Consider the following 27,073-nt stretch of genomic DNA (forward strand, 5'->3'; position numbering starts at 1 on the left):
AGAGGATGGGATAGCAACCGATCCTAGACCAGTCTGGTTACTGCCAAAGCCCACTCTGTCATTAGTGAGAGGACTGTATAGCAACTGATCCTAGACCAGTCTGGTTACTGCCAATGCCCATGCTGTCATAAGCGAGAGGACTGGATAGCAACTGATCCTAGACCAGCGTGGACCTGACCAGACCAATACAGTTGCCAAAACCCACTCCGTCATAGAGACAAGGCTGGAATGCAACTGAACGCAGACCAATTAATAGGGCCACTGTCAAAGTCCTCCTCCATCAAACAGACCCAGTATCTCTACTTGCACATCTATCACTCCAGTGTTTCATTGATAAATTGTCATTATTTCACCGCTATGACCTATTTACTGCTTTACCTCCCTAATCTTACTACATTTGCACACACTGTATATAGATTTTTCTATTGTGTTATTGACTGTACGTTTGTTTATCCCATGTGTAACTCTGTGTTGTTTTTGTCACACTGCTTTGCTTGATCTTGGCCAGGTCACCGTTGTAAATGAGAACTTGTTCTCAACTAGCCTACCTGGTTAAATAAAATAAAAAACTGCCAAGGTCCTCTCTTTGAAACCAATAGGCATCTGTCTGTTTCAACTAACACCTGGGAATATCACACACACACCCTATTTAGTTGGACAGAGTTTTGCTAGTGAAGTTAAACCTTGACATCAGGGGACTCTGTTAGGTGTATGTATTGTAGCCTGAACCAAACTGTCCCTGCTGTGACTGCTGCTCCCCTCCACACCCCAAAATGACCATTAGGTAGTGTTGCCTGAGCAGACGGCGGCCCCACAACAATAAAGGTCAGATACTCGGCAGTGCGAACAGCGAAGGAGCAACACAGCACAGCACAGCACACACTACACCTGACCTCATAAGCTGGCGCAGCCCTCATGCTGGGGCCCAGTGCATGTGCACACACACACACACACACACACACACACACACACACACACACACACACACACACACACACACACACACACACACACACACACACACACACACACACACACACACACACACACACACACACACACACACACACACACACACACACACACACACACACAATTGGAGAGAGAGAGAACGAGAGAGTGAGAGAATACTGTATAAAAACAAGAAGTGCTCCAACCTCAGCCCAGCAGTGTTCCCCCTTACAGATCCTGATGATGCACATTAAATAAACCTGGGATCCAGCCAACTGTTCTGCCTTATTATTATTCGACCATGCTGGTCATTTATGAACATTTGAACATCTTGGCCATGTTCTGTTATAATCTCTACCCGGCACAGCCAGAAGAGGACTGGCCACCCCACATAGCCTAGTTCCTCTCTAGGTTTCTTCCTAGGTTTTGGCCTTTCTAGGGAGTTTTTCCTAACCACCGTGCTTCTACACCTGCATTGCTTGCTGTTTGGGGTTTTAGGCTGGGTTTCTGTACAGCACTTTGAGATATCAGCTGATGTACGAAGGGCTATATAAATAAATTTGATTTGATTTGATTTGAAAGTAAGCGTCTCTTATCACTGTACAAAAAGCTGAGTGATTCAAAGGAGGGGCTTGTTAAAGAAAGATTAGTCTGCAACGTCTACAGGGTTCAATTAAAAAGAAGGAAAAAAGAAAATCGGTGACTTTTCAAACAGCCATTTGGGTGGAAGGCTTTAATGAAAGCTAAACGCACTTGCCCTGTATGTAAATAGCTGTGTAGGATACTGATGGGGCCCGAAGTGCAGCTGTTAATTTAACTTCCTTTCAAGGCCCCATACTAAGAAGATACCGCTGGCTCTGGCTGTTGCTCCCATCCCGCTCTCTCTCAATCTCCCCATCTCTCACCCTCTCTCGCATCCCTCTCTTTTGCACACTCCTCTTCTATCCCCGCTTCCTTCCCTACCCACCCTCTCTCTTCACCATCTCTCCCATCTCCCTCCCCTCCCTCTCCGCTCTCCCCTCCTCTCTCCTCTCCCCTCCCCTCTCCTCTCCCCTCCCTCCATCCATCTCTGCTCTCTCCTCTCCCTCCTCCCTCTCCCATCTCTCGTCTCCCCCTTCCCCTCCTCTAGGTGCCTGAGATGAATGGCTCTGTTTTTGCCGTCCTGGTTCCACCTCCAGGTTTTTCATTTTTCCTCTCCTCCCTTTGATTCATTTATATGTCATTGAACAGTCAAGTCTCACATCTAGACTATTGTTCCCTTTAATCAAAGACGATTACAAAAGGCTCTTGTTCAAAGGCATGGTGTCTGTCTGTGTGTGTCTACAGATTAGGTCTAACCTCGCTATCTATTTTCATAACATGACTTAATTTCAATTTATTTCAAAACAATAAACACGGTCTTCAACAGCACATTGAAGAGCACCTCTTAGCAGATATGCTCGAGTCAAAATAAAAGTGTCCTGGGCCTCCTGGGTGGCGCAGTGGTTAAGGGCGCTATACTGCAGCGCCAGCTGTGCCACCAGAGACTCTGGATTCGCGCCCAGGCTCACCGGGAGGTCTGTGGGGCGACACACAATTGGCCTAGTGTCGTCCGGGTTAGGGAGGGCTTGGCCGGTAGGGATATCCTTGTCTCATTGCGCACCAGTGACTCTTGTGGTGGGCCGGGCGCAGTGCGCGCTAACCAAGGTTGCCAGGTTTCCCCCGACACATTGGTGCGGCTGGCTTCTGGGTTGGATGCGCGCTGTGTTAAGAAGCAGTGCGGCTTGGTTGGGTTGTGTATCGGAGGACGCATGACTTTCAACCTTCGTCTTTCCCGAGTCCGTACGGGAGTTATAGCGATGAGACAAGATAGTAGCTACTAAACAATTGGATACCATGAAATTGGGTAGAAAAAGGGGTAAAATGTAAAATAATAATTAAAAAAATAAAAGTGTCCACCGTGACATAACATTAAATCACGGAAATTGATTTTCCCCCATTGAAAGAAAACATGCAACTCCATTAAAATGCCAATGAAGCAAATCCAAGAGGAGCATGAAATCCCATTTTAGGGAAATGACTGACAAATGACTGGATTCCGGGTCAGACATGAGATGGTGCTTGGCAGTTGGTCGTTCTTTGGTGAGCCAGGTGGAAAATTGAAAAATATAAGCTACAGTTAGCTAGGTCAAATATGAGACAAAAAAAGTATCCCTGGGTACTCCTTCCTTGCCCAGTCTAATCTCTCTTTCAAAGCAATTCATTTTACTTCAGTGGACTCTCTTCGTCCCAAAATATGCTAACTCTTATTGTAGTGTTTGCTAGCAGATAAGCGTTGACTACTGGGCAAATTCGCTTGTGCAGTTCATAAAAAAAAAATGCTCTAACTTATTTTTCTTCAAACTTCTTTTCTTTTGGTTTCATTCTTTCTTTCTTTCTTTCTTTCTTTCTCTCCATCTCCTCTTCTTTGTTGAGCTCTAAACTCAGTGTAACTAATTGGCTCTGACATGGTCCGTAATGACTCGGCACTCGACAGAGAAGCTTTGGGGAAAATCACTTCTCATTTCCTCAGGCATCACTCACGTGGGCACATGTTGAACCCATGACAACCCCTCTCCATCTTACAGCATGGGAAGGGCAAACGTCGACAAGATACAAAACGCTGATCTCAGATCGGAGGACATTAAGGCGGCCATCTTGATTAACGACCCCAGGGCCAAGCTGTATTCTTAAAATGTCCCAGAGTGGGAGTGCTGGTCTAGGATCAGTTTAGCATTTGACATAATATCGAATTCGATGAAATGGACGAGGGAGGGCCTAATCCTAGATCAACACTTCTTACTATGAGACGCTTTATGAAAAGCTATGGGGGATGGTGGTTGGGACTGTTACTGCACTGTCACTGTTCTCAGTTCACCTACATCACTATATTACCCCCATCGGGGTGTTTGTCAGGCCTGTGACGGCCCCACTCAATGAGAACATACCAATTAGACATGTCTGCTCCGTCAGGGAGAGAGACTCTACATCATGCACACAGCCAGAGCCCGCGATGTGCGCTAGGTAATTGAATCAAACAGACACAATTCAATCACAGTCTCTCGGAGTGTCAATAGGGACGACTCAACGTTATTGCGAAGGGACCTGGAAGATCCAAAATGGCCACCGCACAGAGAGAGAAGCCTTTGAGTAAATACAAAAAGCCTTAGTCAGTCAACAGTCTCATCGGCATTAGGGCCTATGCCCCTCCAGTCAAATATAGCCGTCAGTGGCAAACAGAGCAGATCCCAATTGAGTCAAACCTCCCAGCTCAGCTGTTACTAACAGTACTGCGTAGCCTAGCCCTACTTGCACAAATCAAATCCTTATGTCAGGACCAAATGAATCTGTCACTACCAATGCTGGCCCTGCTACATTCACCTGTCGTTAGCAGAACAAGCCTCACATGAAATCCAGTCAGAGACAGACTTACATCCATCCTTCTCTGTTAGTATCCTATACCTCTCCACCTTAAAGTGGGCCAATCCAAAAAGGCACCCTATACCCAGGCCAAAAGTAGTGCACTGCACTATACATGGAATATGGTGCCTTTTTGGACAAAGACACTTTAACGCTTTACTTAACCAGGAGGGTTGCATTTGGGTATGAATCTATTTTCCAAGGCAGCCCTGTCTCTGCTGCATGGTATGTGCTGTATAATGAGGCTCTCACCTCTTCTTCTCTGCCTCATGTCTGCTCAGTAGTCGCTGCAGCCCTCCGCCCTTAAAGCCCTGGAAGTGGGCCGCTGGAGCCCCCACCGTGATCACGTCATAGAATGCATCTGGGGAGGCAAGAAGGTGTCCCGCCTGGGGTTAGCGGGAACTGTGTTGTACAGTACAATACACCAAGTAGAGAGGAAGGGATGGGAACATGAAGAAGGGGGGGTCAAGAAGGAGGAGAGGGTTTGAGAAAAAGACAAACATGAGATAGAAGTTAATAAACCTTTTTTCCTCAGAAGGAAGGTGGAAAATTGTGACGCAGGAAAATAGTCATACAAGGTTTTGTTGGAATGTGTAATGAGGTCTGACAGTAGTGTGGACTGAGGAGAGGTGGTGATGAGTGTGTGTGTGTGTGTGTGTGTGTGTGTGTGTGTGTGTTTGCGTGTGTGCGCGTGTGTGTGCGTGAATCCTCCACTGTGGTGGTTTAGTGCGGTGGAGGTCAGCTAACGAACGGCCTCTGGGACGGCAGACCAGCCAGCCGCCACAGAAAGTCCTGTTTGAGAAGTCCCGTCGACAGCATTACTGACAGAGCTGCTCTGAATGCAAAGGTTGGGAAGGGTATTGGTTGGCACTCGCCCCACGCTTCCGTCTTAATGATCCCATGGTCGCCGACATGGCCCCCATTGTCCCCCACCTCTCCCTGCTCAGCCCCTGGGTTCTCAAACCTCCCAGCTCCCCTTAATTGTCTACTGCCTCACAACATACAGCGACACAATGAAATACAATGGTGAGCCGACAACATCACTCACACGGGCCAATTTGCTCTAGCTGATTTCCTAGTGTGTCCCTTCTCCGCCCCCATAAATCGACTGGAGAACTGTAGGGTGGGGGTGTGGGGGGGGGCTGTCTTTCTCTCCCTGGGAGGAGAAATTATTGTGGGCCGGTGAGATACATTTGAATAATTCATACTTAAACAGGACATGGGAATGGGTTAAGGGAGATAAAATGTCCCTTTTACAAATGGAGTTTATAACACTGTTTCCTTACTCTGCAATTATTGACAGGCTGAGGAATAAGGTGCTAATATCTTGCAATCAATGTCTTAGCATTAAGTAGAGTTATTATTGAGTTAACCCTAGCTCAGAGACGCACAGTTAGACCAAGCATTTATGCTATGAGTATTGTGAATAACATTTACCATTAAACATTTCACCAAATAATAATTCAAAGAAAATTACTCAAAAATGTGAGGACTGCGGTTCGTATCCATTTAAAAGTAATCACATGTATTACAGGTACGCCATAAGAATGCAATTTGCAAATGACACACACCAGAAATCTTCACGATTAAAAGGATACAAAATATCCCTTTTACAATAAGTCTTAACAGCATAGAATATTCACCACGACAGTACCAACGTATATCAGGTGAACCAATGACTCCATGATCGAAGTTAAAGCTCTACTTTTATTCTTCCAAGAGCGCCAATTCCCTGCATCTCCTATTGTCTAATTAACTTCACCTTGATGGCCCCAAACAGTACAACAAAGACATGAAAACCCACACATTCTCGGATCTAATCACCACACCTCAACACCGTATGATAAGAGCACACCTGTGTTGCTCTTCTTTGAACTATCCGCCGTCCGGCGAACAGAATTACAGTTTCTCTGTAGCAATAAATCCATACACTTATGACTGAAACATGTCAACCTCCATAGCTCTTCCTGAACTCTTGAAACAATCCAAACATGAATTTCGTCGATTCAAGTCCGTCTTTCCACCTCTCCTGGCTTCAGTGACCCTAGGACATCAGCTTCAGTGACCCTAGGACATCAGCTTCAGTGACCCTAGGACATCAGCTTCAGTGACGCTAGGACATCAGCTTCAGTGACCCCAGGACATCTGTGGGAATGTCTCTTCCTCGAGATGGCCACAGATGTGATCGCCTCTAGATGGTCTGTCGTTCAAACAATGCCATAAATGGTGACTGAGTCATCATACTGTGCTCCCACGCTAGCCAGTCGCTAGTCGCTAGTATCGTCACCTTCTCTCATTCTCTCGCTACATGATCAATAGTGGAACGCAAATCCAAATGCAAAAGCTATGCATGGTTTGTTTGGGAGGAAAGAAAAAACAAACTAGAGGAAATACGACTATAATTCCTGACAAGCACAGAAAACTAGGTGACTAATAGAAAGGACGTTGATGTCATTTACATGGATGGACAAAGTCAAAGTGAATCGTTTTTCACCCCAAAGGAAACAACTGCCCAAGGGAGTGACCAGACTAGACTACGTGGAAGCCATTTTATCAACAAACAATGCATCACCGTGTGTTTCAAGAGCTATTGTGTCTTCTGGAAACTTCTGGAGACCAAGCTGAACTGAACCAGGAACGATCTCTTTCAACACATTCTCCCTCTTTCTCAGGGGTGGTAGACTTCTAACTAACCCTTCTTTTTGACCAGTCAGTCAGTGGTCATGGTTTTCGCTAACAGCTCCATTCCCCTTATTCTCCTTATTGTCCCTGATGTGCAGAGTCGTCAAGATCTGTGTCAAGGCTTGTCTAGCCTTCAACTTTTACAATCAATCAAACGGCGAGACAACTCGAAACTGAGGAACATTCCCCAAGAGCTAGAGCGTTTGCAGTTATTGAGCTCATCCCAGAGCTAGCGTGTAGAAGCGTGTCAGCGGCCATAATGCATTTTGACAAGTCTAGGGCCGAACTAGAGAGGTGAGTATTGGGGTCGGTTGTAGAGGGAGATGAAAGCTCTAAGCCAGGCTATTCTGTGTATTCCCTCTCAGGGCCAAACGCGTAGGGCTTCGTTAGACCATTGTCGGTCGGTCTATCTGTCAGAGTTAATGTGCACCTGTCAGCGCCCCAGATGCCTCTGATCCGCGCCTTGTGCGCTCTCCTGACAAGAGAAGAAGTAGAGCAAAGGACGTGAACTCTTCATCTGTAGCGGCTGTAGGTGACGTTCAAGACCCCAGTGCTCATTCCCAGCAGCTGGAAAACCCCCATGAAGTTGTAATAGTCAGGGTTATATTCATTAGGGCACACCATAACCCTGAAAACTAAAATGTACATTTCTTATTGGACAAGTCCAGCTAGTCCTTCCCTGTTTTAATCCGTTTTTGGTGCCTAATGAATACAAGCCGTATGCTTTATAGGTCCATTTGGACACACACCTGTTTGTCTGGGACACGTCACCCTCATCCTCTGGGTGTGCAGGTTGATAGGGATGAACTCTAGATACCTCTGGGCCTTGCTGCAGCTCGGCTTGAATGACGGACCTGGAAAAAATAGCAAAGAAAAGATGTGTCAGTATTGGACACATTGCAAGCCATTAAGATGTTTATAACTGAAAGAGGCTTTCCATGTCAGGTCGAAGGCCTCATAGTAGAGCCCAGTGACACCCTACACTCCCTCCCATCTGGTCTTGCAACGCTTAGTGGTCTCTCTCAAATCGACACTATTAGCTCAACTTTAAAGCGTCACTGCATCATGTAACTAAGAATACGCAGAAAGCACCAAATTCAGCATCTTCAATGTCATAGATTACAAGATCATGTTATCAAACTCATAGACCAAACACAGAAGCCTATCGGCTGCATGCCACCAATCCTTAAGGAGTCACACCCTTGAGTACAGAACTGTTTCGTCTGGACCCAGGAGTGTATTCATTACGCCGATTCTGTTGCAAAGCTTTTCTTAAACGGAACGAAACGGGGAAGGACCTACCTGAATTTGTCCAATAGAAACTCTTGTTTTTGTTGCAAAACGTAACTGTTTGCAACTGTTTGGACGAATGATTACACCCCAGTTCATTACTAGCCTGAGCTTCTTATCTGGCTGAGCTTGTAGCTCCAGTTATGACCCTCACATGCCAGCACAGACAGAAATGTATACCTTTTAAAAATACAGCTATTACAAACCTGCAAACACCTACATCTTCTAATGGACACGTTACGCATAGCTACTGTAAAATCACTTTAAAGCCTGGATTTACCTTCCAATGCAAGATACTTAGAAATATATATCACAGATACCAGAGACATCTCTGCATTTCAAAACCAGCTCAATTTCAGATCAGGCCTTCCACTGCATCCACTAATGTACAGTGTAATCCTCTAAGTATAGGATTTGATCCTCTTTTGCACCACTTGCTTTGTACCAAACTTCCAATTAAAACGGTACCCCCCCCCCAAAGATAAAGCACAAGCTTATGCTGAAGATGAAAAACACTATCTGACGCTCCACGCCGGTAGCGTAAATCCTAAATATGTAAATAGAGCTGGAAAACTTTCTTTGAAATAGGGCTAAGCTTTTAAGAACAGTCAAACAACGCAGGCTATCTGACATTCTGCGGTGTTTGCTGAAGGAGAGGGTATTTGTGTGAGTCAAGATAAAGGTAGGGAAAAAACAGGTACACACACACACACACACACACACACACACACGAGGGAAAATCGTATTCTCCTCAAACAAACATTTGAAGTTCTCTTCCAAATTAGTTCCACATCAAAAATGTTTAATTGGGTTTTCTCTCGATTCGATCAGAACTCTGTGTTTCCAGCTTTGAGAAACTCCACGCAACTCAAACAATCAATCAGACATTCAAACATGGGGGAAAAAACATGTTGATGTGTCTGTATGAGGACTGGATGCATATACCCTTGTCCTGTGTATTCCATTTGAGCAGAGAGGTCTATACATCCCATTTGTCAACGTAATGTTGGAATCCCAATTTAGACAAATGTCCTTTCAGCCAAGACTATAATAAACTGTTCCAAGTAGATGTTTGCAGTGCTAATTCCAAATATATATCCACAGGGAAAAGCACACGCAGGATACCAAAGTTATAGGCTCAGTAATTTCATTGATTTAGATATCCTGCTTGTGCTTTTCCCTGTGGATATATATTTGACATCCCATTTCCCCATCCCACCCAGCGTTAGGAGGACCCAGTGAGCGTTCGCACGTGCAGGAGTCAGTGTGCTGTCGAGGACACCACACGTGTCCCCACTACCACCCATGAAACATTTAACTGCTCTTCCAGTTGGCTACACTTACAACATGCTAGCCTGATGCGAGCACATCTGGTCTCCAGCTGCTTACTTACAGATGTCCACACAGGCTCCAGATTATTGACTGTACATTTTTGTACAGGCCCTACACGGGATGCTAGCTAAGGTTCAAGTCTGTTTCATTCCTTTGCCATGTGTGATGGCCAAATACCCAAATTATATCCGGCTATTCGTTTAATAACTATATCACCACCTTTCAAAAGCTCCTAGTTTGGCAGCCATCTTTATATTCTTGTTTCTGACGTCACATATTCATCTGTAGCATTTAGCTAAACATGCCCTATGGCCTCTCCCAGCTGTGCTAGGTTGAGCGATCTCTTACGGCTAATGCTAAAGTCTGCCAGGGGCCTTGCCATCACTTCAGCTCAGTGGGCTGCCGTCAGTCACTCTGTCAACTGTGTGCACTGGGGACAGGGGCTAATCGAGCTAGCGACCGGTGCGGGTTAGATGAATTAGCCGTATCAAATTCCCATCTGTTTGCCCAGGTGGTCGGTCTGTGTGACAGGAGGGAGCCAGGATACTGACCCACACACAGCTGGCTGGCCAAAGTGGAGGGAGTTGGAGTGGAGGGACTCTCTCACTCTGATTTAACCCTGATCTTACCAGGTAAGATCTCATTTACAGCAACGACCTGGAGAATAGCTACAGGGGAGAGGAGGGGGGATGAATGAGCCAATTGGAAGCTGGGGATGATTATGTGGCCATGATGGTATGAGGGACAGACACCGGGGTTAACACCATGGGATCTTTAGCGATCACAGGGAGACAGGACACCCGTTTAACATCCCATCCGAAAGACAGCACCTTACATAAGGCGATGTCCCCAATCACTGCCCTGGGGCATTGGGATATTTTTGGTGAGACCAAAGGAAAGAGTGCCTCTTACTGGCACTCCAACACCACTCCCAGCAGCATCTGGTCTCCCATCCAGGACCAACCCTGCTTAGCTTCAGAGGCAAGTCAGCAGTGAGATGCAGGGTCTCTCTCTGTCAGCCTGAAGACACATTATGGGATGCCTATGGATCGCTAACTTCAGAAACGGTTGTTCAATCCACTAACGATTACAGAGGTGGCAGAAAGTACCTTCTCCTTCCTGTACCAATCCATCCATGAACATAGTCAATATGGTCTTTGATTAGGGCCATTCAAAAACATTTTCCAATGCAGTATCACACATCCTTCCAAATGAAAAAGCCAATATGTAGCAGTAGTAGCAGCAGCAGCATCCAATCAGGCCCGGTAGCTAGCTAGCAGCATAGACTTTAAAGAAGCTTAACAGTGGGGGGGCTGGTGCTGAGGAAAGCAGAAGAACGCAGCGAAAGCCTCAGAGTTCACAGGCTCCTCAGGCCGCCTCGGGACACACTTGGCACAGCAAACAAGACTCCCAAATAACCACCGCCGGGACAGGAGGCCGGGGTTCAGATTGATGCTGGGACGGATTTGTGCATTTAACATTTTTCCTATCTTCCCTCCACTCCTCTTGTGCGGTGCAGACAGGGATACATCTTTTGGGGTGGCTCAGGGAATTCTCTCAGAGTGTATCCAAGGATTTCCTTTCATTCAAATAGCAGGCAACTTAGAGCTCCCACCGTGGAGGAACTGGAAACACACTGTTGGTGTCTGTAGACTGTCTACGATATACAGGACTACAGTGGCTCACACACTACTTCATCCCTCAGGCGCCTCTGTAACAATATAACAAGACTATTTAGTCTAGAAGGGGGACTTTGCTCTTTCACCATGATTGAAGAGCGAGTGACAGACGGGTCTTCACTGTAGCTGACCGAGGAAGGCCAACAAACATTCACTAACGGGATTAACCAAGCTTCTGGGGCGGCAGGGTAGCCTAGTGGTTAGAGCGTTGGACTAGTAACCGGAAGGTTGCAAGTTCAAACCCCCGAGCTGACAAGGTACAAGGTACCTGTTCTGCCCCTGAACAGGTAGTTAACCCTTGGCCGTCATTGAAAATAAGAATTTGTTCTTAACTGACTTGCCCGGTTAAAAAAAACACTTGTTTTGTCTGAACAGGCCTGAGGTGAATATGGGGAATACAGACACCCCACTGGGTAAATAAGAATTTGTTCTTAACTGACTTGCCTAGTTAAAGAAAAGGTTAAAACAATTCTAATTCGTTGGCCGGCAAACAATAGGAGTGGGAGAGATGATTAATGAATGAATGAATGAATGGAGACACCTGTTTTGTTTTTTAAACTTTGGAAGAGGAGTTATTCACTCAAACCCCCCCCCCCCCGACGACAGGCACAAATCCCCACAGACTACTGGCACACAACGCAGTGTGTACATTCTCCTCAAACCCCCCACAGTCTACTGGTACACAACGCAGTGCGTCCATCCTCCTCAAACCCCGTATACAACGCAGTGCGTCCATCCTCCTCAAACCCCCCACAGACTACTGGTATACAACGCAGTGCGTCCATCCTCCTCAAACCCCCACAGACTACTGGTACACAACGTAGTGCGTCCATCCTCCTCAAACCCCCCACAGGCTACTGGTACACAACGCAGTGCGTCCATCCTCCTCAAACCCCCACAGACTACTGGTACACAACGTAGTGCGTCCATCCTCCTCAAACCCCCACAGCCTACTGGTACACAATGTAGTGCGTCCATCCTCCTCAAACCCCCACAGGCTATTGGTACACAACGTAGTGCGTCCATCCTCCTCAAACCCCCACAGATTACTGGTACACAACGTAGTGCGTCCATCCTCCTCAAACCCCCACAGATTACTGGTACACAACGTAGTGCGTCCATCCTCCTCAAACCCCCACAGACTACTGGTACACAACGCAGTGCGTCCATCCTCCTCAAACCCCCACAGGCTACTGGTACACAACGCAGTGCGTCCATCCTCCTCAAATCCCCACAGAATACTGGTACACAACGTAGTGCGTCCATCCTACTCAAACCCCCACAGACTACTGGTACACAACGTAGTGCGTCCATCCTCCTCAAACCCCCCACAGACTACTGGTACACAACGTAGTGCGTCCATCCTCATCAAACCCCCACAGACTACTGGTACACAACGTAGTGCGTCCATCCTCCTCAAACCCCCCACAGACTACTGGTACACAACGCAGTGCGTCCATCCTCATCAAACCCCCACAGACTACTGGTACACAACGCAGTGCGTCCATCCTCCTCAGACCCCTCACAGACTATTGGTACACAACGCAGTGCGTCCATCCTCCTCAAACCCCCCACAGACTACTGGTACACAACGCAGTGCATCCATCCTCCTCAAACCCCCCACAGACTACTGGTATACAACGCAGTGCGTCCATCCTCCTCAAACCCCCACAGACTACTGGTACACAACGTATTGCGTCCATCCTCCTCAAACCCCCCACAGACTACTGGTACACAACGTAGTGCGTCCATCCTCCTCAAACCCCCAAAGACTACTGGTACACAACGTAGTGCGTCCATCCTCCTCAAACCCCCACAGACTACTGGTACACAACGCAGTGCGTACATCCTCCTCAAACCCCCCACAGAATACTGGTACACAACGCAGTGCGTACATCCTCCTCAAAACCCTCACAGACTATTGGTACACAACGTAGTGCGTCCATCCTCCTCAAACCCCCCACAGACTATTGGTACACAACGTAGTGCGTCCATGCTCCTCAAACCCCCACAGACTACTGGTACACAACGTAGTGCGTCCATCCTCCTCAAACCCCCACAGACTACTGGTACACAACGTAGTGCGTCCATCCTCCTCAAACCCCCACAGACTATTGGTACACAACGTAGTGTGTCCATACTCCTCAAACCCCCCACAGGCTAATGGTACACAACGCAGTGCGTCCATCCTTCTCAAACCCCCACAGACTACTGGTACACAACGTAGTGCGTCCATCCTCCTCAAACCCCCACAGACTACTGGTACACAACGCAGTGCGTCCATCCTCCTCAAACCCCCCACAGACTACTGGTATACAACGCAGTGCGTCCATCCTCCTCAAACCCCCCACAGACTACTGGTATACAACGCAGTGCGTCCATCCTCCTCAAACCCCCACAGACTACTGGTACACAACGTAGTGCGTCCATCCTCCTCAAACCCCCCACAGGCTACTGGTACACAACGCAGTGCGTCCATCCTCCTCAAACCCCCACAGACTACTGGTACACAACGTAGTGCGTCCATCCTCCTCAAACCCCCACAGACTACTGGTACACAATGTAGTGCGTCCATCCTCCTCAAACCCCCACAGGCTATTGGTACACAACGTAGTGCGTCCATCCTCCTCAAACCCCCACAGATTACTGGTACACAACGTAGTGCGTCCATCCTCCTCAAACCCCCACAGATTACTGGTACACAACGTAGTGCGTCCATCCTCCTCAAACCCCCACAGACTACTGGTACACAACGCAGTGCGTCCATCCTCCTCAAACCCCCACAGGCTACTGGTACACAACGCAGTGCGTCCATCCTCCTCAAATCCCCACAGACTACTGGTACACAACGTAGTGCGTCCATCCTACTCAAACCCCCACAGACTACTGGTACACAACGTAGTGCGTCCATCCTCCTCAAACCCCCCAAAGACTATTGGTATACAACGCAGTGCGTCCATCCTCCTCAAACCCCCCACAGACTACTGGCACACAACGCAGTGCGTCCATCCTCCTCAAACCCCCACAGACTACTGGTACACAACGCAGTGCATCCATCCTCCTCAAACCCCCCACAGACTACTGGTATACAACGCAGTGCGTCCATCCTCCTCAAACCCCCACAGACTACTGGTACACAACGCAGTGCATCCATCCTCCTCAAACCCCCCACAGACTACTGGTATACAACGCAGTGCATCCATCCTCCTCAAACCCCCACAGGCTACTGGTACACAACGCAGTGCGTCCATCCTCCTCAAATCCCCACAGACTACTGGTACACAACGTAGTGCGTCCATCCTACTCAAACCCCCACAGACTACTGGTACACAACGTAGTGCGTCCATCCTCCTCAAACCCCCCAAAGACTATTGGTATACAACGCAGTGCGTCCATCCTCCTCAAACCCCCACAGACTACTGGCACACAACGCAGTGCGTACATCCTCCTCAAACCCCCCACAGACTACTGGTACACAACGCAGTGCATCCATCCTCCTCAAACCCCCCACAGACTACTGGTATACAACGCAGTGCGTCCATCCTCCTCAAACCCCCCACAGACTACTGGTACACAACGCAGTGCATCCATCCTCCTCAAACCCCCCACAGACTACTGGTATACAACGCAGTGCGTCCATCCTCCTCAAACCCCCACAGGCTACTGGTACACAACGTAGTGCGTCCATCCTCCTCAAACCCCCCACAGACTACTGGTACACAACGTAGTGCGTCCATCCTCCTCAAACCCCCAAAGACTACTGGTACACAACGTAGTGCGTCCATCCTCCTCAAACCCCCACAGACTACTGGTACACAACCCAGTGCGTACATCCTCCTCAAACCCCCCACAGAATACTGGCACACAACGCAGTGCGTACATCCTCCTCAAAACCCTCACAGACTATTGGTACACAACGTAGTGCGTCCATGCTCCTCAAACCCCCACAGACTACTGGTACACAACGTAGTGCGTCCATCCTCCTCAAACCCCCACAGACTACTGGTACACAACGTAGTGCGTCCATCCTCCTCAAACCCCCACAGACTACTGGTACACAATGTAGTGCGTCCATCCTCCTCAAACCCCCACAGGCTATTGGTACACAACGTAGTGCGTCCATCCTCCTCAAACCCCCACAGATTACTGGTACACAACGTAGTGCGTCCATCCTCCTCAAACCCCCACAGATTACTGGTACACAACGTAGTGCGTCCATCCTCCTCAAACCCCCACAGACTACTGGTACACAACGCAGTGCGTCCATCCTCCTCAAACCCCCACAGGCTACTGGTACACAACGCAGTGCGTCCATCCTCCTCAAATCCCCACAGACTACTGGTACACAACGTAGTGCGTCCATCCTACTCAAACCCCCACAGACTACTGGTACACAACGTAGTGCGTCCATCCTCCTCAAACCCCCCAAAGACTATTGGTATACAACGCAGTGCGTCCATCCTCCTCAAACCCCCCACAGACTACTGGCACACAACGCAGTGCGTCCATCCTCCTCAAACCCCCCACAGACTACTGGTACACAACGCAGTGCATCCATCCTCCTCAAACCCCCCACAGACTACTGGTATACAACGCAGTGCGTCCATCCTCCTCAAACCCCCCACAGACTACTGGTACACAACGCAGTGCATCCATCCTCCTCAAACCCCCCACAGACTACTGGTATACAACGCAGTGCGTCCATCCTCCTCAAACCCCCACAGGCTACTGGTACACAACGCAGTGCGTCCATCCTCCTCAAATCCCCACAGACTACTGGTACACAACGTAGTGTGTCCATCCTACTCAAACCCCCACAGACTACTGGTACACAACGTAGTGCGTCCATCCTCCTCAAACCCCCAAAGACTATTGGTATACAACGCAGTGCGTCCATCCTCCTCAAACCCCCCACAGACTACTGGCACACAACGCAGTGCGTACATCCTCCTCAAACCACCCACAGACTACTGGTACACAACGCAGTGCATCCATCCTCCTCAAACCCCCACAGACTACTGGTATACAACGCAGTGCGTCCATCCTCCTCAAACCCCCCACAGACTACTGGTACACAACGCAGTTCATCCATCCTCCTCAAACCCCCCACAGACTACTGGTATACAACGCAGTGCGTCCATCCTCCTCAAACCCCCACAGGCTACTGGTACACAACGTAGTGCGTCCATCCTCCTCAAACCCCCCACAGACTACTGGTACACAACGTAGTGCGTCCATCCTCCTCAAACCCCCAAAGACTACTGGTACACAACGTAGTGCGTCCATCCTCCTCAAACCCCCACAGACTACTGGTACACAACCCAGTGCGTACATCCTCCTCAAACCCCCCACAGAATACTGGCACACAACGCAGTGCGTACATCCTCCTCAAAACCCTCACAGACTATTGGTACACAACGTAGTGCGTCCATGCTCCTCAAACCCCCACAGACTACTGGTACACAACGTAGTGCGTCCATCCTCCTCAAACCCCCACAGACTACTGGTACACAACGTAGTGCGTCCATCCTCCTCAAACCCCCACAGACTATTGGTACACAACGTAGTGCGTCCATCCTCCTCACACCCCCACAGGCTACTGGTACACAACGCAGTGCGTCCATCCTCCTCAAATCCCCACAGACTACTGGTACACAACGTAGTGCGTCCATCCTCCTCAAACCCCCACAGACTACTGGTACACAACGGAGTGCGTCCATCCTCCTCAAACCCCCCACAGACTACTGGTATATAACGCAGTGCGGCCATCCTCCTCAAACCCCCACAGACTATTGGTATACAACGCAGTGCGTCCATCCTCCTCAAACCCCCACAGACTACTGGTATACAACGTAGTGCGTCCATCCTCCTCAAACCCCCCACAGACTACTGGTACACAACGTAGTGTGTCCATCCTCCTCAAACCCCCACAGACTACTGGTACACAACGTAGTGCGTCCATCCTCCTCAAACCCCCACAGACTACTGGTACACAACGTAGTGCGTCCATCCTCCTCAAACCCCCCACAGACTATTTGTACACAACGTAGTGTGTCCCTCCTCCTTAAACCCCGCACAGACTATTGGTACACAACGTAGTGTGTCCATCCTCCTCAAACCCCCCACAGACTATTGGTACACAACGTAGTGCGTCCATCCTCCTCAAACCCCTCACAGACTATTGGTACACAACGTAGTGCGTCCATCCTCCTCAAACCCCCCACAGACTACTGGTACACAACGTAGTGAGTCCATCCTCCTCAAACCCCCCACAGACTACTGGTACACAACGCAGTGCGTACATCCTCCTCAAACCCCCCACAGACTACTGGTACACAACGCAGTGCGTACATCCTCCTCAAGCCCCCACAGAATACTGGTACACAACGCAGTGCGTACATCCTCCTCAAACGCCCACAGACTACTGGTACACAACGCAGTGCGTCCATCCTCCTCAAACCCCCCACAGACTACTGGTATACAACGCAGTGCGTCCATCCTCCTCAAACCCCCACAGACATCTGGTACACAACGCAGTGCGTCCATCCTCCTCAAACCCCCCAAAGACTATTGGTATACAACGCAGTGCGTCCATCCTCCTCAAACCCCCCACAGACTACTGGTACACAACGCAGTGCGTCCATCCTCCTCAAATCCCCCACAGACTATTGGTACACAACGTAGTGTGTCCATCCTCCTCAAACCCCTCACAGACTATTGGTACACAACGTAGTGCGTCCATCCTCCTCAAACCCCCACAGACTACTGGTACACAAAGTAGTGCGTCCATCCTCCTCAAACCCCCACAGACTACTGGTACACAACGTAGTGCGTCCATCCTCCTCAAACCCCCACAGATTACTGGTACACAACGCAGTGCGTCCATCCTCCTCAAACCCCTACAGACTATCGGTACACAACGTAGTGCGTCCATCCTCCTCAAACCCCCCACAGACTATTTGTACACAACGTAGTGTGTCCATCCTCCTCAAACCCCTCACAGACTATTGGTACACAACGTAGTGCGTCCATCCTCCTCAAACCCCCCACAGACTATTGGTACACAACGTAGTGTGTCCATCCTCCTCAAACCCCTCACAGACTATTGGTACACAACGTAGTGCGTCCATCCTCCTCAAACCCCCCACAGACTACTGGTACACAACGTAGTGAGTCCATCCTCCTCAAACCCCCCACAGACTACTGGTACACAACGCAGTGCGTACATCCTCCTCAAACCCCCCACAGACTACTGGTACACAACGCAGTGCGTACATCCTCCTCAAACCCCCCACAGAATACTGGTACACAACGCAGTGCGTACATCCTCCTCAAAACCCTCACAGACTATTGGTACACAACGTAGTGCGTCCATCCTCCTCAAACCCCCCACAGACTATTGGTACACAACGTAGTGCGTCCATGCTCCTCAAACCCCCACAGACTACTGGTACACAACGTAGTGCGTCCATCCTCCTCAAACCCCCACAGACTACTGGTACACAACGTAGTGCGTCCATCCTCCTCAAACCCCCACAGACTATTGGTACACAACGTAGTGTGTCCATACTCCTCAAACCCCTCACACACTATTGGTACACAACGTAGTGCGTCCATCCTCCTCAAACACCCACAGACTACTGGTACACAACGCAGTGCGTATATCCTCCTCAAACCCCCCACAGACTACTGGTACACAACGTAGTGCGTCCATCCTCCTCAAACCCCCACAGGATACTGGTACACAACGTAGTGCGTCCATCCTCCTCAAACCCCCACAGACTACTGGAATACAACGCAGTGCGTCCATCCTCCTCAAACCCCCACAGACTACTGATACACAACGTAGTGCGTCCATCCTCCTCACACCCCCACAGGCTACTGGTACACAATGCAGTGTGTCCATCCTCCTCAAATCCCCACAGACTACTGGTACACAACGTAGTGCGTCCATCCTCCTCAAACCCCCACAGACTACTGGTACACAACGTAGTGCGTCCATCCTCCTCAAACCCCCACAGACTACTGGTACACAACGTAGTGCGTCCATCCTCCTCAAACCCCCCAAAGACTATTGGTATACAACGCAGTGCGTCCATCCTCCTCAAACCCCCCACAGACTACTGGCACACAACGCAGTGCGTCCATCCTCCTCAAACCCCCCACAGACTACTGGTACACAACGCAGTGCATCCATCCTCCTCAAACCCCCACAGACTACTGGTATACAACGCAGTGCGTCCATCCTCCTCAAACCCCCCACAGACTACTGGTACACAACGCAGTGCATCCATCCTCCTCAAACCCCCCACAGACTACTGGTATACAACGCAGTGCGTCCATCCTCCTCAAACCCCCACAGGCTACTGGTACACAACGCAGTGCGTCCATCCTCCTCAAATCCCCACAGACTACTGGTACACAACGTAGTGTGTCCATCCTACTCAAACCCCCACAGACTACTGGTACACAACGTAGTGCGTCCATCCTCCTCAAACCCCCCAAAGACTATTGGTATACAACGCAGTGCGTCCATCCTCCTCAAACCCCCCACAGACTACTGGCACACAACGCAGTGCGTACATCCTCCTCAAACCACCCACAGACTACTGGTACACAACGCAGTGCATCCATCCTCCTCAAACCCCCCACAGACTACTGGTATACAACGCAGTGCGTCCATCCTCCTCAAACCCCCCACAGACTACTGGTACACAACGCAGTGCATCCATCCTCCTCAAACCCCCCACAGACTACTGGTATACAACGCAGTGCGTCCATCCTCCTCAAACCCCCACAGGCTACTGGTACACAACGTAGTGCGTCCATCCTCCTCAAACCCCCCACAGACTACTGGTACACAACGTAGTGCGTCCATCCTCCTCAAACCCCCAAAGACTACTGGTACACAACGTAGTGCGTCCATCCTCCTCAAACCCCCACAGACTACTGGTACACAACCCAGTGCGTACATCCTCCTCAAACCCCCCACAGAATACTGGCACACAACGCAGTGCGTACATCCTCCTCAAAACCCTCACAGACTATTGGTACACAACGTAGTGCGTCCATGCTCCTCAAACCCCCACAGACTACTGGTACACAACGTAGTGCGTCCATCCTCCTCAAACCCCCACAGACTACTGGTACACAACGTAGTGCGTCCATCCTCCTCAAACCCCCACAGACTATTGGTACACAACGTAGTGCGTCCATCCTCCTCACACCCCCACAGGCTACTGGTACACAACGCAGTGCGTCCATCCTCCTCAAATCCCCACAGACTACTGGTACACAACGTAGTGCGTCCATCCTCCTCAAACCCCCACAGACTACTGGTACACAACGTAGTGCGTCCATCCTCCTCAAACCCCCCACAGACTACTGGTATATAACGCAGTGCGGCCATCCTCCTCAAACCCCCCACAGACTATTGGTATACAACGCAGTGCGTCCATCCTCCTCAAACCCCCCACAGACTACTGGTATACAACGTAGTGCGTCCATCCTCCTCAAACCCCCCCACAGACTACTGGTACACAACGTAGTGTGTCCATCCTCCTCAAACCCCCACAGACTACTGGTACACAACGTAGTGCGTCCATCCTCCTCAAACCCCCACAGACTACTGGTACACAACGTAGTGCGTCCATCCTCCTCAAACCCCCCACAGACTATTTGTACACAACGTAGTGTGTCCATCCTCCTTAAACCCCTCACAGACTATTGGTACACAACGTAGTGTGTCCATCCTCCTCAAACCCCCCCACAGACTATTGGTACACAACGTAGTGCGTCCATCCTCCTCAAACCCCTCACAGACTATTGGTACACAACGTAGTGCGTCCATCCTCCTCAAACCCCCCACAGACTACTGGTACACAACGTAGTGAGTCCATCCTCCTCAAACCCCCACAGACTACTGGTACACAACGCAGTGCGTACATCCTCCTCAAACCCCCCACAGACTACTGGTACACAACGCAGTGCGTACATCCTCCTCAAGCCCCCCACAGAATACTGGTACACAACGCAGTGCGTACATCCTCCTCAAACGCCCACAGACTACTGGTACACAACGCAGTGCGTCCATCCTCCTCAAACCCCCCACAGACTACTGGTACACAACGCAGTGCGTCCATCCTCCTCAAACCCCTACAGACTATCGGTACACAAAGTAGTGCGTCCATCCTCCTCAAACCCCCCACAGACTATTTGTACACAACGTAGTGTGTCCATCCTCCTCAAACCCCTCACAGACTATTGGTACACAACGTAGTGCGTCCATCCTCCTCAAACCCCCCCACAGACTATTGGTACACAACGTAGTGTGTCCATCCTCCTCAAACCCCTCACAGACTATTGGTACACAACGTAGTGCGTCCATCCTCCTCAAACCCCCCACAGACTACTGGTACACAACGTAGTGAGTCCATCCTCCTCAAACCCCCCACAGACTACTGGTACACAACGCAGTGCGTACATCCTCCTCAAACCCCCCACAGACTACTGGTACACAACGCAGTGCGTACATCCTCCTCAAACCCCCCACAGAATACTGGTACACAACGCAGTGCGTACATCCTCCTCAAAACCCTCACAGACTATTGGTACACAACGTAGTGCGTCCATCCTCCTCAAACCCCCCACAGACTATTGGTACACAACGTAGTGCGTCCATGCTCCTCAAACCCCCACAGACTACTGGTACACAACGTAGTGCGTCCATCCTCCTCAAACCCCCACAGACTACTGGTACACAACGTAGTGCGTCCATCCTCCTCAAACCCCCACAGACTATTGGTACACAACGTAGTGTGTCCATACTCCTCAAACCCCTCACAGACTATTGGTACACAACGTAGTGCGTCCATCCTCCTCAAACACCCACAGACTACTGGTACACAACGCAGTGCGTATATCCTCCTCAAACCCCCCACAGACTACTGGTACACAACGTAGTGCGTCCATCCTCCTCAAACCCCCACAGGATACTGGTACACAACGTAGTGCGTCCATCCTCCTCAAACCCCCACAGACTACTGGAATACAACGCAGTGCGTCCATCCTCCTCAAACCCCCACAGACTACTGATACACAACGTAGTGCGTCCATCCTCCTCACACCCCCACAGGCTACTGGTACACAATGCAGTGTGTCCATCCTCCTCAAATCCCCACAGACTACTGGTACACAACGTAGTGCGTCCATCCTCCTCAAACCCCCACAGACTACTGGTACACAACGTAGTGCGTCCATCCTCCTCAAACCCCCACAGACTACTGGTACACAACGTAGTGCGTCCATCCTCCTCAAACCCCCACAGATTACTGGTACACAACGTTGTGCGTCCATCCTCCTCAAACCCCTACAGACTATTGGTACACAACGTAGTGCGTCCATCCTCCTCAAACCCCCACAGACTATTGGTACACAACGTAGTGTGTCCATCCTCCTCAAACCCCTCACAGACTATTGGTACACAACGTAGTGTGTCCATCCTCCTCAAACCCCCCCACAGACTATTGGTACACAACGTAGTGTGTCCATCTTCCTCAAACCCCTCACAGACTATTGGTACACAACGTAGTGCGTCCATCCTCCTCAAACCCCCCACAGACTACTGGTACACAACGTAGTGAGTCCATCCTCCTCAAACCCCCCACAGACTACTGGTACACAACGCAGTGCGTACATCCTCCTCAAACCCCCCACAGACTACTGGTACACAATGAAGTGCGTACATCCTCCTCAAGCCCCCCACAGAATACTGGTACACAACGCAGTGCGTACATCCTCCTCAAACCCCCACAGACTACTGGTACACAACGCAGTGCGTCCATCCTCCTCAAACCCCCCACAGACTACTGGTATACAACGCAGTGCGTCCATCCTCCTCAAACCCCCACAGACTACTGGTGCACAACGCAGTGTGTCCATCCTCCTCAAACCCCCCAAAGACTATTGGTATACAACGCAGTGCGTCCATCCTCCTCAAACCCCCCACAGACTATTGGTACACAACGTAGTGTGTCCATCCTCCTCAAACCCTTCACAGACTATTGGTACACAACGTAGTGCGTCCATCCTCCTCAAACCCCCCACAGACTGTTGGTACACAACGTAGTGCGTCCATCCTCCTCAAACCCCCCACAGACTTCTGGTACACAACGCAGTGCGTCCATCCTCCTCAAACCCCCACAGACTACTGGTACACAACGTAGTGCGTCCATCCTCCTCAAACCCCCCCACAGACTACTGGTACACAACGTAGTGCGTCCATCCTCCTCAAACCCCCACAGACTACAAACCCCCACAGACTACTGGTACACAACGTAGTGCGACCATCCTCCTCAAACCCCCACAGACTACTGGTACACAACTTAGTGCGTCCATCCTCCTCAAACCCCCACAGACTATTGGTACACAATGTAGTGCGTCCATCCTCCTCAAACCCCCCACAGACTATTGGTACACAACGTAGTGTGTCCATCCTCCTCAAACCCCTCACAGACTATTGGTACACAACGTAGTGCGTCCATCCTCCTCAAACCCCCCACAGACTACTGGTACACAACGTAGTGCGTCCATCCTCCTCAAACCCCCCACAGACTATTGGTACACAACGTAGTGTGTCCATCCTCCTCAAACCCCTCACAGACTATTGGTACACAACGTAGTGCGTCCATCCTCCTCAAACCCCCCACAGACTATTGGTACACAACGTAGTGCGTCCATCCTCCTCAAACCCCCCACAGACTACTGGTACACAACGTAGTGAGTCCATCCTCCTCAAACCCCCCACAGACTACTGGTACACAACGCAGTGCGTACATCCTCCTCAAACCCCCCACAGACTACTGGTACACAATGCAGTGCGTACATCCTCCTCAAGCCCCCCACAGAATACTGGTACACAACGCAGTGCGTACATCCTCCTCAAACCCCCACAGACTACTGGTACACAACGCAGTGCGTCCATCCTCCTCAAACCCCCCACAGACTACTGGTATACAACGCAGTGCGTCCATCCTCCTCAAACCCCCACAGACTACTGGTGCACAACGCAGTGTGTCCATCCTCCTCAAACCCCCCAAAGACTATTGGTATACAACGCAGTGCGTCCATCCTCCTCAAACCCCCCACAGACTATTGGTACACAACGTAGTGTGTCCATCCTCCTCAAACCCTTCACAGACTATTGGTACACAACGTAGTGCGTCCATCCTCCTCAAACCCCCCACAGACTGTTGGTACACAACGTAGTGCGTCCATCCTCCTCAAACCCCCACAGACTTCTGGTACACAACGCAGTGCGTCCATCCTCCTCAAACCCCCACAGACTACTGGTACACAACGTAGTGCGTCCATCCTCCTCAAACCCCCCACAGACTACTGGTACACAACGTAGTGCGTCCATCCTCCTCAAACCCCCACAGACTACAAACCCCCACAGACTACTGGTACACAACGTAGTGCGACCATCCTCCTCAAACCCCCACAGACTACTGGTACACAACTTAGTGCGTCCATCCTCCTCAAACCCCCACAGACTATTGGTACACAATGTAGTGCGTCCATCCTCCTCAAACCCCCCACAGACTATTGGTACACAACGTAGTGTGTCCATCCTCCTCAAACCCCTCACAGACTATTGGTACACAACGTAGTGCGTCCATCCTCCTCAAACCCCCCACAGACTACTGGTACACAACGTAGTGCGTCCATCCTCCTCAAACCCCCCACAGACTATTGGTACACAACGTAGTGTGTCCATCCTCCTCAAACCCCTCACAGACTATTGGTACACAACGTAGTGCGTCCATCCTCCTCAAACCCCCCACAGACTATTGGTACACAACGTAGTGCGTCCATCCTCCTCAAACCCCCCACAGACTACTGGTACACAACGTAGTGCGTCCATCCTCCTCAAGCCCCCCACAGACTACTGGTACACAACGCAGTGTGTCCATCCTCCCTCCCCCTCTTCAATCTCACTTTCCCTCTCCCCACTTTCTCACTCTCTCACCTGTAACATTGCAACTAGCCACCACACACACCTCTTTCTCTCTCCAACTTTCTTACATCTCTCTATCCTCCCACTCCCCATCTTTCCTTTAATCACATTAGGTATCAATACTTAACCTGCTTGCTGCCTTCTCTGCCCGGCTCGTTTAGTGTTGTCTGACACTGCGCCGACTTAATGCGGTGCTGGATTATAGACTGGGTCCCCTCCTCTACTGCACGGTGTCCAACGGCTAGCAGCTAACTTGATCATCACACAATGCAGCATCTGGCCATGCAGGGAGAGCTGTCATGAAGCATCTCAACCCACACCGCTTTGCCCTCTACTTACTAGATGGTGTGTGTCTGTGTGTGTGTGTGTGTGTGTGTGTGTGTGTGTGTGTGTGTGTGTGTGTGTGTGTGTGTGTGTGTGTGTGTGTGTGTGTGTGTGTGTGTGTGTGTGTGTGTGTGTGTGTGTGTGTGTGTGTGTGTGTGTGTGTGTGTGTGTGTGTGTGTGTGTGTGTGTGTGGCCATCGTCACTCATCAGAGGTTCGCAGGGAAAAAACACCTTGACAAATATCTCATTATGGAATGAGAGGTGTGGGAGGAAAAATCTATCACTCCATCAGGATACTATGGCCGCTGGGACCCAAGGAAGCTGGGATAGAGGGTCGATAGAGGGATGGGGGAGGGATAGAGTGAGAGAAAGAGAGAGAAACTGAGAGAGAGCTGTTATGGCTCGCGCTGTGACCCATCAAGCATTGTGTTGTGGAAGTCTATTGAATTTGGTCGAGGACAGATATAGATAATTTGATAGTGCCAAATAATATCTGTCATTTTGTGCAACAGAGTGGATGTGTGTGTGTGTGTGTGTGTGTGTGTGTGTGTGTGTGTGTGTGTGTGTGTGTGTGTGTGTGTGTGTGTGTGTGTGTGTGTGTGTGTGTGTGTGTGTGTGTGTGATTCAGCCAAACAGTTAAGTTAAGTTTTGTTCTGCATCTTGTCAGCCGGAATCAGCAGGATAAGCGTGCAAACCCTATCAATATCAGATGAAGCCCCCCCCCCCCCCCCCCCACACACACACACACACACACAGAGTAGCACCCAATCAGCTTCCCCTTGTCAACAAAATGATTATCACGTAATTCTTCATTATCCTCCTTAACCCTTGTAGAAACTTTGTTGCTATGGAAACTAAAGCAGCAGAAGCCAGAAACACTGGAGAGTATGTTTTCTGCTCTCCAGGATGAAGGGAAGTCGTAAAGAAGAAACAAAGGTGACTCGAGGTGGTCATCGGTCGCCAAGGCCTCAGTCCTCACCCAGTGTCATTTTTTACTCAGAATTAAATTCTGGATCTAATCGACACGTATCAAACATTCAAACATCAGTCAGATGAGTTCAACTTGATATGTGACATTGACTGTCTGTATGATAATTTAAAATGTGTCGTTCGGTTTTATATAGGGCTGGGTGCATGCTTATTAGTAACTGGAATAAGCAATTTCATAAAAGTGTAGTGTCTGGCTGCTCCTCATTACACACCAGAGACCAGCAAATATTCTTTACATCTTCAACATAGGAATCACTACAAAACCTCTGGTATGATCTCTTATGCTCCCGAGTGGTGCAGCGGTCTAAGGCACTGTATCTCAGTGCAAAAGGTGTCACTATAGTACCTGGTTCGAATCCAGGCTGTGTCA

At 49.7% G+C, this 27,073-nt stretch overlaps 1 protein-coding gene across 11 annotated transcripts in view; it reads right to left on the reverse strand.

Annotated features, from left to right (window-relative positions):
- LOC135507555 (type II inositol 3,4-bisphosphate 4-phosphatase-like) overlaps positions 1-27,073 on the reverse strand; it is a 369,267-nt gene that overhangs the window by 60,750 nt on the left and 281,444 nt on the right. For all 11 annotated transcript variants that reach the window (XR_010450671.1, XM_064927063.1, XM_064927060.1 and 8 more), the window contains 2 exons: positions 7,821-7,925; positions 4,642-4,750 (listed from right to left, as the gene is read on the reverse strand). Coding sequence is in view for 10 of the 11 variants with exons in the window: in XM_064927063.1 (XP_064783135.1) it covers positions 4,642-4,750; positions 7,821-7,925 (214 nt within the window). In the remaining variant the exon portion in view is untranslated. The remainder of the gene's footprint in view (positions 1-4,641; positions 4,751-7,820; positions 7,926-27,073) is intronic.

Source organism: Oncorhynchus masou, chromosome 21, assembly GCF_036934945.1.
Source record: "Oncorhynchus masou masou isolate Uvic2021 chromosome 21, UVic_Omas_1.1, whole genome shotgun sequence".
Lineage (NCBI taxonomy): Eukaryota > Metazoa > Chordata > Actinopteri > Salmoniformes > Salmonidae > Oncorhynchus > Oncorhynchus masou.